General features: G+C 38.7%; 1 protein-coding gene across 20 annotated transcripts in view; it reads left to right on the top strand.

Annotated features, from left to right (window-relative positions):
- The window catches only part of SPAG9 (sperm associated antigen 9), a 144961-nt gene that overhangs the window by 80945 nt on the left and 51469 nt on the right, over positions 1-12547 (top strand). For 11 of the 20 annotated variants that reach the window (XM_021067194.1, XM_021067203.1, XM_021067198.1 and 8 more), the window contains one exon: positions 1723-1764. The exons of the other annotated variants lie outside the window; for them this stretch is intronic. In XM_021067194.1, coding sequence (XP_020922853.1) covers positions 1723-1764 — 42 coding nt within the window. The remainder of the gene's footprint in view (positions 1-1722; positions 1765-12547) is intronic. 20 annotated transcript variants of the gene reach the window in all.

Raw genomic sequence — 12547 nt, 5'->3', positions numbered from 1 at the left:
TTTTTGTTTTTTAAATGTATGTTCACAGTCTTTTGTTTTTATTTAGAGAGTGTTATCTAGTTATTTACCGAACTTTTGATGAAATGATAGTTGAGAAGAGTTAAAGATGAGACTCCAAACTCAGAGATCATGTAAACAAAAATTAAGGGTGAAGCAATCTGGGTTTCTATAAAGTGGATCATGCCATGGTATATTTAATGGAGTATTACCTAACCATAAAAAAGAGTAAAATCTTTCCGTTTGTGACAGCTGGTTGGCCTAAAGGGTATTATGCTAAGTGAGAAAAGTCAGACCAAGAAAGACAAATACCATGTGATTTCACTTATATATGGAACCTAAAAAACAAAACAAAATGAACAAATGTAATCAAATAGAAACAGACTCGTAGATACATAAAACAAATTAGTAGTTGCCAAAGGGGGGAGGGTTAGGTGATAAGTGAAATAGGTGATGAAGATTAAGAGATACAAACTACATTCATAAAATGAAGTTCAAAGGGATGTAATGTACAGGATAGAAAATATAGTTAATAATATTATAATAACTTTGGTGACAGATGGTACTTGGACTTATCATGGTGATCATTTTGTAATGTATAAAAATATTGAACTACTATGTTGCACACCTGAAACTAGTATGTTATTGTAAGTCAATTATATTTCAATTTAAAAAAGAAAGTCAACAGTTCCCTGGTGGCTCAGTGGGTTGAGGACCTGGTGTTGTCACTGCTATAACTTGGGTTGCAGCTGTGGCACAGGTTCGATCTTTGGCCTAGGAACTTCCACATGCCATGGATGTGGCCGAAAGAAAAAAAGAAAGAAAAAAGGGGGCCTCCTAGTCTGCAGGAATCAACTCTGCATGAGCAGGTAGCCACAAGTGGAACCTGCTCTAGGGGTTCCTGCTTCTAGTTTGGTGGTGGCACCAGTGGCTTCTCGTCAGGTTGGAGGTTTGTATGGCAGCCCCACCTGGGAAAGCTCCAGAAAAAACAAAGAAGAAAAGAAAAAGAAAAAGATGTGAACTATGCCTTGCTCACCTGTGGTTCGTGTGTGTGTGTGTGTGTGTGTGTGTGTGTGTGTGTGTGTGTGTGTGTGTGTGTGTGTATGAATTAACAGAGAGCTAGAACAGCTGTACTTCAGACTTTCAACAAAACTTTGATGGATTTCTAGATCAATAATATTTAAAACTTGAAGTTGCTTTGTGTTTAATAGAAGCACTTTTGTTTGAAAGAGGGCAAATATATGAGTAGATGATTTGTGAAAATGAATTTGAATCTTGGTTATCCTTCATTGATTAGTGTTATCTAACAGTTTCTGAAATAGTGGAGAGTGGGGAGGAGGGTACGGTTTACATTTCCAAATGTGTTAAATTGGAATATTTATTATGTTAATTTTTCTAAATGATTAGGATAAATTTCAGAATGATTTCGACATAGCTGTGTGAACAGAAAAAAAATGTTAAATGATGAATTGCTTATTGATAAATATAAGATAAGACCCAAGTGGTGGCTTTTGAATCATAATGTTGCTAAAAATAGAGGCTTAAAGGAAGTGATTTTAAGCCAAAACAAAACAAAACCCTAAAACTCTTATCTTAATAAAGTAGATAAGAGAGATGGATCTTGTTATCCTGAGAGGTAACACAAACCAAAGATGATTAGAAATATGCTAATACCTAGTAAATACATGATTTTTTTTCTCTTTTATAATCTTTCCCTCTTCCCAGGTCAGCAGTAGTCCTGAACCTCTGAAGGCTATAGAACAGGAGGTGAGAATGGGATTTCAAAACATTTTGCAAAATGTAACCGAAAGTGATTAACTTTTGGTTACTTTCTCAACTGCTATTCTTAAAGCCATCAAGTACTCAGTTTGGAAGACAACTGGTATTATTCAGTGAAATACAAAAGAAGGAGGTTCAGCAGGTTAAGAACTCTGACTGGTACCCATGAAGTTGCAGGTTCAATCCCTAGCCTTGCTCAGTGGCTTAAGGATCTGGTGTTGCTGCACACTGCAGCATAGGTCTTGGATGTGGCTTGGATCTGGTGTTGCTGTGGCTGTGGCGTAGGATGGTAGCTGCAGCTCCAATTCAATCCCTAGCCTGGGAACTTCCATATGCTGCAGGTGCAGCCCTGAAAAGGAAAAAAGATAAAATGAAATACAAAAGAAAATTATTTCTTCTACAGTGGTTGCTAGGGCTTTACCACACTCTATAATTTACTTCTCTAAAGTTAGCATTTTGAAGTAAAGTCAAGAAAATATAAGTAAATCCTGTGGAAATTTAGCCTATTTCTATTTATCCAGCTCTAGGTGAGAAAACTAGTGTGCTTTGCATAAATTCCTTCCTCAGGGCAGAATGTACGTAACTTGTATGTATCCTGGAGACAGGCTAGTATGTCATTTTACCAAGGGCTGCCTCCCTAGTTGAACAGATTTCTGCAGCCCCATTCGGGCACTATTTAGCTTCATACAGCAAGCATCTTTTTTTTTTTTTTTTTTTTTTTTTTTGTCTTTTGTCTATTTATGGCCACACCCGCAGCATATGGAGATTCCCAGGCTGGGGGTTGAACCAGAGCTGTAGCAGCTGGCCTAGGCCACAGCCACAGCAACGCTAGATCTGAGCTGCTTCTGTGACCTACACCACAGCTCAAGGCAACGCCAGATCCTTAACCCACTGATCGAGGCCAGGGATGGCACCTGCGTCCTCATGGATCCTAGTCGGGTTTGTTAACCACTGAGCCATGACGGGAACTCCAGTAAACATCTTTTGAGAGTCTGTTTCATGTCAGGCTTGATATGCTAGGCACTGGGGATATAAAGACAAAATAAGGCTCTCTTCTACCCACCAGATTAGAGTTAACCATGCAAACCCTTCAGCAGGTTCATGACAGTGAAATAGCTTCTTCTTCAGAAATATCGTCAGAGGTAGGACATCTATCCATGCCTCTCCTTTAACACTCTGAATTTTTTTTGAACTTCTGGTATAATTTATATCAACACTTATTTCATCTAAATGTGTTTAGAGTTCTCAGTATTTGTTTAGGACATAGACTCCTTTAGGAATCAAATTAAAGTTTTATAAAGATTTCCAGAAAGTACCTGTACACATTTTGATTTTGTTATGCTGTAGAGTTGTAAGTCACAAGGGCATTAAAACTCTTGCTTTGGACATTTAACTTTTACTTGGGGACAAAAATGTAAGCATAGAATTTAAAATATAAGGGGATAAGCTGGGATTTCCCTTGTGGTTTAGTAGTTAGGACTTGGTGCTTTCCCTGCTGTGGCCTGGATTCAATCCCTGGTCTAGGAACTGAGATCTTTCATGGAGCTGAACAACAACAACAACAACCAAAATGTATGTATATGCATAGAACTTCCATATGACCCCGCAATCCCACTCTTGGGCAGATATCTGGACAAAACTCTACTTAAAAGAGACACATGCACCCACATGTTCATTGCAGCACTATTCACAATAGCCAGGACATGGAAACAACCCAAATGTCCATCAACAGATGATTGGATTCGGAAGATGTGGTATATATACACAATGGAATACTACTCAGCCATAAAAAAAGAATGCCATAATGCCATTTGCAGCCACATGGATGGAACTAGAGACTCTCATACTGAGTGAAATGAGTCAGAAAGACAAAGACAAATACCATATGATATCACTTATAACTGGAATCTAATATCCAGCACAAATGAACATCTCCACAGAAAAGAAAATCATGGACTTGAAGAATAGACTTGTGGCTGCCTGACGGGAGAGGGAGGAGTGGGAGGGATCAGGAGCTTGGGGTTATCAGACACAACTTGGAATAGATTTACAAGGAGATCCTGCTGAATAGCATTGAGAACTATGTCTAGATACTCATATTTCAACAGAACAAAGGGTGGGGGGAAAAATGTATACATGTAAATTGATAACTTGATCCCCTTGCTGTACAGTGGGAAAAAAATAAATTAAAAAAAGTGTATGTATATGATGTGTTATACTGGGGATCCATGGGACTAATTACTTTCTGTAATTCTGTCTTTACTTCCAGTAGGCCTAAAATCTTTGATGCTAAAAAACAAACTTATGTATCAGAGTTGTTTGCCTCTTTTTTTAGCTTATTTCAGGTGAAATCAGATAGGCTACTTAGGAAAACACTACATTGAAACATTTCTAAGTTGTCTTTATTTTTCTAGTTGCAAACTTACTTTATAGTCTCTCTGAACATAAGTAGCAATGTGGCAATGCCACATAACACATGACATATGTATCCTATATAGCACTGAGGTATTTGATGAATGGAACAAATGAAAATATTTTGTGAAGGCATGAAAGTTGTTTTGTTTTTTGGGTTTTTTTTTGGTTGTTTGTTTTTTTTGTTTGTTTGTTTGTTTGTTTGTTTTTTCCTTTTATGGCCACACCTGTGGCCTATGGAACTTCCCAGGCTAGGGGCTGAATGGGAGCTACAGCTGCTGACCTGTGCCACAGCCACAGCAATGTGGGACCTGAGCCACGTCTGTGACCTACGCCACAGCTCATGGCAATGCTGGATCCTTAACCCACTGAGTGAGGCCAGGGATTGAACCTGCATCCTGATGGATTCTAGTTGGGTTCATTACTGTTGAGCCATGATGGGAACTCCTAAAATACCTGAAACTCTTTACCCATTAAATAACTCCTCCTCCCCCCTCCCCTCAGCCCTGGTAATTACTGGTCTACTTAGTGTTTCTATAAATTTGACAATTTTAGCTACCTCATATAAGAGGAATCATGTAGTATGTAGTATTTGTCGTTTTGTGACTAGCTTATTTCCCTTACGTCCTTAAGGTTCATCCATGTTGTAGCATGTAACAGGATTTGCTTCCTTATAAAGGCCAAGTAATATTCCATTATATATATGCCACATTTTGTTTATCCATTCATCCCTCTATGGACATTTGAGTTTTGTCTACCTCTGAATCATTATGAATAGTACTGCTGTGTACAGTTACCTCTTTGTAGCTCTCCTTTCACATCTTTTGGTTTTATGCCTAGAAGGGGTAGTGTTAGATCATGTGGTAGTTCAATTTTTAATTTTATGTGGAAACTCCATTCTGTTTTCCATAGCAATTGCACATTTTACCACCCTACCAACAGTATACAAGGTTCCTGTTTTCTCCACATCTCACCAGCACTTGTTATATTCTTATTGCTCAACAGTGCCGTTTTCTTATTATAGCACTGGGACCCCAAGTCAGGTCCTGCTTTTTGTGGGCATTCTCCAGTGACATGAAAGCGTACAATGTGAGAGTTTCTTAAAGACTGAAGGAGTGGTAATGAGGTTACAAAATAAGTATGTTTATCAGAAAGAGACTTGAAAATTCATTAAGTCTCCATGTTTAGCACCCACATGTGCCACTAAAGAGGATATCGTAATGACATCAGGTAATTGAAATTGATATCCCAGTGGTCCTCAGAGAAATAAAGCAGCATTTGTAGTCAAGACCGTTAGATAAAATAGTACATCCTGGCATATGAGCGGCGTAAAATAGGAAGCCACAGATTGAATGTGAAATAATAGCTTGCAACTCCCCTGTAACTTGATGTTTAATAATTCCTATAAATGTTTCCAGTTTCCATTTAGGTAACTAGGAAAAATTTTTCATCCTTTTTTTGCATGTGGTATCCTATAAACTTACTGTTGACTAAAAATGATATATTTTATCTTCTAACAGAATAGTATTTAGGTTTGCCTTTTTCTTCCTTCTCTCTTAGTTGGAGGCATTTTAGTGATAGAATTTCATAATTTCTTCCATAGGAGATAAAGTAGAATATTATGCCCTTGGTCAAACATTGTAGCAGACACTTTCCATCTCATTACTTATCCTGCTAATATTAGGGGCTTTATGTCTCCACTGCCTGAGAGACCAAGGAGAAATACCTCTTTTGAAAATTATTCCCTAGAATTCAAAGCTTTTCCTTTCTTAGCTCTCATGCTCTATTCCTGGGATCCAGTTGTCAGAAGTACAACCCACATAGTGAGCTATTTATTTTGTGTAAAATAATACGTGGCAAAAGTATGTGGGAAATAAGTTACAGATGAATAATTTCATGTTATTAGGTTTTTTTTTGGTTGCACTCATAGCATGTGGACGTTCCTGGTCCAGGGATGGAACCTGTGCCACAGCAGCAACCCGAGCCACTACAGTGACTACACTGGGTGCCTAACCCACTGTGTCACAAGGGAACTCCTTAATAAACTCGTGTTATTTGGATAGCCTAGGACAAATCTTAAAAATCTTAAGGAGTTCCTGCCAGGTACAGTAGATGAAAGATGTGACTGCAGTGGATTGGGTTGCTGTGGAGGTATGGATTCAATCCCTAGTCTAGCACAGTGAGTTAAAAGGATCTGGCATTGGCCGCAGCTCTGGCTCACATTTAGTCCCTGGCCTGGGAACTTCCATATGCCATGTGTGTGGCCATAAAATTAAAAAACAAAACAAAAAAACACTTCAGATAATCGTCTTTTTCTAAGCAGATCCTAATTCACCACTTCCTTGTAGCCCTGAACCTTGAGATCCCCTGTCACAGTCCTTCTCTTATTTTAGGCTGAGCTCTTTCCTGGTTACTTTATTTCATACTCCTAGATCCACAACTGAATTTGGGGACGAGCGATTTTGCCAAGCTATTTATATTGTAAACTTTTTGATTACTAATTTTTTTTTTCTTGATTTTAGGGCTGCACCCTTGGCATATGGAAGTTCCCAGAATAAGGGCTGAATAGGAGCTGTAGCTGCAGGCCACAACCACAGCTCATGGCAACACCAGATTCATAACCCACTGAATGAGGCTAGGGTTTAAACCCACATCCTCATGGATGCTAGTTGGGTTCATTACTGCTGAGCCACAACAGGAACTCCAATTAAGTAATTTTTGAAAGGTTAAAATAGCTAGACCTTGCAGGGAGCGTGATAAGAAAGAAGAGGAAATAATTTCTGTACTTGTCTTTTGAGAGGTGAATGACAAGGTCAAGATTGACCTCCAATCATTTATTTTTCAAATAGTTTCAACGGCATATCATTTTCTCATTGTAGATGAACTTGATATCCTCTAGGGCTTTCTGAATCCATAATCTTGATGGCTTTAAGTGCTGTTCATCAACACTATTCATCAGGAACCTAGACTCTTTATTTTATATCACTATTATTATTTATTTTAGGCCACACTTAATGGCATGTGTGAGTTCCCAGGCCAGGGATTGAACCTGCACCTTAGCAGGGCCTTGAGCTGCCGCTGTGACAACACTGGATCCTTAACCTGCTCTGCCAACAAGGGAATTCCTATTTTATGTTAATTTGTAAATGTAATTCATATTTTCAACTTTAAAATAGTAGGCACTCATATATATGATAATATAAATATGAAATAACCAGGCTGTTAGATTAATCCAAATAGTACCACTTTTACTTTTTCTGTTAAGTAGAGTGCACATCAAAACAAAGACTGAGAGGGTAGTACTCAGGTTGACGTCTAGTTTTCTTCACTATTGTCCTCTTTGGCTTCGGAAATATTATTCTCAGTTTTTCTGACTCAGCTCGTAACAAGCTAATTTGCTTGACTAAATTTTTTTTTTAATTTTTAATTTTTTGGCCTCACCTGCTGCATGTAGAAATTCCCCAGCCAGGGACCAAATCCCTACCACAGCTGTAACCAGAGCCACAGCAGTGACAGTGCTGGGTCTTAAACCCCCTGAGCCAGGAGGGAACTGCTGCTGCTTTTTTTTTTTTTTTTTTTGTCTTTTTGCTATTTCTTGTGCCGCTCCTGCGGCATATGGAGGTTCCCAGGCTAGGGGTTGAATTGGAGCTGTAGCTGCCGGCCTATGCCAGAGCCACAGCAACACCGGATCCGAGCCGCGTCTGCAATCTGCACCACAGCTCACGGCAACGCTGGATCCTTAACCCACTGAGCAAGGCCAGGAATCGAACCCATAACCTCATGGCTCCTAGTTGGATTCGTTAACCACTGAGCCATTGAGGGGAACTCTGAGAACTGCTTTTTGACTAATTTTTTTTTTCCTTTTTAGGGCCACACCTGCAGCATATGAGTTTCCTAGGCTAGGGGTTGAATTGGAGCTATACCTGCTGGCCTATGCTACAGCCACCTAATACTGGATCCCCAGCCAACTGAGGGAAGCCAGGGATCAAACCTGCATCCTTATGGATACTATTTGGAATCATTTCTACTGTGCCACAATGGGAACTGGACTAAATTTTTATTAGCTACTTTTATATTAGGTGCCAGTCTCCAGCTCAAGGAAATTGTAATTTTTTCTTTTTATTTTAAGACAGGAGGAGATGATAGAGAATTGAGCTATTTATTATTTATGTCTTTGGTTTGCCTTTCTTCCCATTGGGAATCAGCTCTGTATTTGAGATGCAGAGAAGAAAAGAGTTGGCTGTATGATTCAGCTAATTTTATTAGTATAAGTTTAATATTGCACTGTGTACTCAAAGTTATTTTAAACACAAGGCGGTAATGTATGGATAGTCCCAATTCATAAATATAAATGGTTTTCTTTTTCTCAAAACTTTGAAATCAAAAGAGAATCTCATCTATGCTTACTATTTCTAGTTACTTTATATACTTAAATTGTTTTTGAGACCGTACTTCTTATAGATTTGTTTTCTGATTTTTAGTATTTTTTTTTACATATATGCAAATGCTAATAAGGGCATAGTAAAAGCAAAAGTTACTCATTATCCAACTACCTAGTGACAACCCTATTAAAATTGTCAGGTGCCCTAACAGATTTTTGTAGCCAATTTTTGGTTGATCATACTATACAGAACTGTTTTCATCCCCAATCTCTTTGCATAATACTTTGAATACTTTTTCATTTCAGAAAATATTTTTCTACAACACGATTTTTAAAATTGCTTCATAGTATTCTGTTTTATGGATGTACTATAATTTGCCTAATTTCCTATTTTGGAGCATTTAGGTTGTTTGCTTTTTTTAATTTTAATTTTTATTTTTTTGCTGTTATAAATGACATGGAGTTCCCATCATGGCGCAGTGGTTAACGAATCCGACTAGGAACCATGAGGTTGCGGGTTCGATCCCTGCCCTTGGGTTAAGGATCCAGCGTTGCCATGAGCTGTGGTGTAGTTGCAGATGCGGCTCGGATCCCGCATTGCTGTGGCTCTGGTGTAGGCTGGCGGCTACACAGCTCTGATTCGACCCCAGCCTGAGAACCTTCATGTGCCACAGGAGCAGCCCAAGAAATGGCAAAAAGACAAAAAAAAAAAAAAAAAAAAAAACCTGATTATTTTTTAAAAGTACATTTTTTTCTACTTAACATAGCATTTTCCTATGTCATTGAAAATTCCTTCTAAGTTAATGTTGTATGCCATGTACCATTTTGCTTTTCTTTTGGTAGATTTAGAATCTCAGAGTTTGTTTTTGGTAAATGGATCATCTGTTTTATATGTATATATATATTTCTTAAAATTATAATGAGCAGTAAATAATCACTAGCTGACCAACTGATACAAAAGTCAAGATGCAATGTAAACTGTCAGAAGATGAGACTAGCAAAAATTTATTAAGATGAAGATCTTCAGCATACATTTGGGTTTTTTAAATCTGTTAGAGCTGAAGCCCATCAGTAGAGCTAAGACATTCAGGACTTTTAGTGAGTAACATCATGCTAGGTCACATTTTGTGACATTATACATTTATCATCATTTAAAGCAAAAACAAGGAGGAAAAAAACCTTCCAAAAGCCTGAGTTTGGGATGAGTAGTGGAGTTGAGAGGACTATTGAAGGAATAAAGAGCTCTCAGTTTGCCATAGCAAATATATTTTCTCTTATAACCATATGTTCTCATCTGTAATTGATTTATATTAGTTCAGCCATACATCAAAATGCATGATAGTGAATTAAAATAATAAGAGAAGATAGTGGAGATGAAAATGTTTTAATGTTGTGAAAGAGTTTTGGTGGTGGTGAAGTTCTCCAAGTGTGATTACTTTCATTATAGTTGCTGTACATCATAGCATGTATAAGTTGAATATGTGCCAAAAATTTTTTTCTTGTACTTTTTGCAGGGTTTTTTTTTTGTTTGGTTTCTTTTCTTTTTCTTTCTTTCTTTCTTTTTTTTTTTTGTATTTTTGCCTTTTCTTGGGCTGCTCCCAAGGCATATGGAGGTTCCCAGGCTAGGGGTCCAATCGGAGCTGTAGCCACCGGCCTACGCCACAGCCACAGCAATGCGGGATCTGAGCCGCATCTGCAACCTACACCACAGCTCATGGCAACGCCAGATCCTTAACCCACTGAGCAAGGGCAGGGATCGAACCCGCAACCTCATGGTTCCCAGTCAGATTCGTTAACCACTGAGCCACGACGGGAACTCCTGTTTGGTTTTTTTCTTATACTCAGAGTTTTGTTTTGTTTTTTAAATTTTATTTTACTTATTTATTTTTTGCTTTTTAGGGCCACAGCTTCAGCATATGGAAGTTCCCAGGCTAGGGGTCGAATGTGAGCCATAGCTGGCTGGCATCCTGCTCGACAGCCACAGCAGCACAGGATCCGAGCCGAGGCTGTGACCTACACCACAGCTCAGAAATGGTGGATCCTTAACCCGCTGAGTTGGCACAGGGATCAAACCCGAATCCTCATGGATACTGGTCGGGTTCATTAGCACTGACCCACAACGGGATCTCCCTTGAATAGTTTTAAACTTGAATTTGAACACCCTCTTAGATCTCAGTGTTTAAAAAAACTGAAATCAGATAGTGTAAGATTGCTATGGTGTTATTTTTAATTGCTTGTATTATATTCCATTATTTTTATGGCTATAATGTATTTTATTAAATTTTTTAAAATTAAAAAAATTGAAGTTAGTTAATTTAACTGTGATCTATTTTAAATAATGTTCTTTAAAAGTTTGGAGTTCCCACTGTGGTGCAGTGGATTAGGAATCCTACTGCAGGGAATTTCTGTTGTGGCTCGGTGGATTAAGAACCCCATGTAGTGTCTGTGAGGATTCGGGTTTAATCCCTGTCCTTGGTCAATAGGTTAAGGACCTGGCGTTGGTATAAACTTTGGTGTAGGTTGCAGACATGGCTTGAATCCAGCATTGCTGTGGCTGTGGCATAGGCCAGCAGCTACAGCTCCAATTCGACCCTTAGCCCCAGAATTTCCATATGCCACAGGTGGGGCCTTAAAAAAAAAGGGGGGGGGAGGGGGAGAATTCAACTGCAGTGACTCAGTCCCTGGCTATTGCAGTAGTTTAGAAGTATCAACCATTGTCACAGCTGCAGCTTGGATCCAGACCTTGGTCCCAGAACTTTCATATGCTAGGGGTTGTGGACATAAAAAGAACAAAAGTTAAAAAAAGAAAGTTCCCATGTGGCATATTGAGTTTATGATCTGGTCTTGCCACAGCTGTAGTGCAGGTTGAAACAGCACAAATTTAAGCCCTGGCCTGGGAACTTCCACAAGCTATGGATATGGAAAAAAAAAAAAAAAAAGTTTAAAGAGGAGTTCCTGTCGTGGCGCAGTGGTTAACGAATCCGACTAGGAACCATGAGGTTGCGGGTTTGGTCCCTGCCCTCGCTCAGTGGGTTAACGATCCGGTGTTGCCGTGAGCTGTGGTGTAGGTTGCAGACGCGGCTCGGATCCCGCGTTGCTGTGGCTCTGGCGTAGGCCGGTGGCTAAGGCTCCGATTCAACCCCTAGCCTGGGAACCTCCATATGCCGTGGGAGCGGCCCAAGAAATAGCAACAACAAAAAGACAAAAGACAAAAAAAAAAAAAAGGTTAAAGAGGGAGATAAAAATCACTAATAATCATCCCTCACCATAGATAGCACAACTCAATATGTTTATATATTCTTTTTTTTATCTTATGCCAAAAGCATGTATTGCAAAATTTTCAAAGTTGTGCATAATGTATTATTATAAATTGTAATACTCAACATTTTAAACATTTAGTATATGTGAACACATTGCTAAGTCTTTATATAGAAAAATTTAGAATAACTCAATGAACTGGATACCATTATCTCTATTTTATACATAGGAGAAAATGTAGGTATAGAAAAAATTCATACCTTATCCAAAATTATACATTTGGTAAATTCATACTAATCGTCATCATCATCATTACTAGTAGTAAACATTTTGTCAGGATCTCTTTTTTTTTAAGACGTGGGTACTTTGCATAAAGAGCTGTCTCATTATTGGTACCCATTGGACAACTGTTGTTTTGTTTTGTTTTTTTTGCCTTTCAGGGCCATACCCACAGCCTATAGGAGTTCCCAGGCTAGGAGTCGAATGGGAGCTGCAGCAGCTGCCTGCCTACACCACAGCCACGAGCAGCACTGGGTCCTTAACCTTCCAAAAGCCAGGAATGGAATGTGTATCCTTGTGGATACTAGTCAGGTTTGTTACCACTGAGCCACAACAGGAACTCCCTGAACAGCTGTTTTTAATTTTGAAAATCTGATGAAAGTTGTAGATTCTTTTCCTAGAAAAATACATTGTATACGTATTTTTACATAAATTTTCCCT

This window comes from Sus scrofa, chromosome 12, assembly GCF_000003025.6.
Source record: "Sus scrofa isolate TJ Tabasco breed Duroc chromosome 12, Sscrofa11.1, whole genome shotgun sequence".
In the NCBI taxonomy this organism is placed as follows: Eukaryota; Metazoa; Chordata; class Mammalia; order Artiodactyla; family Suidae; genus Sus; species Sus scrofa.
The sequence above is the reverse complement of the archived record's forward strand: the minus strand, read 5'-3'. Positions and strand labels throughout refer to the sequence as shown.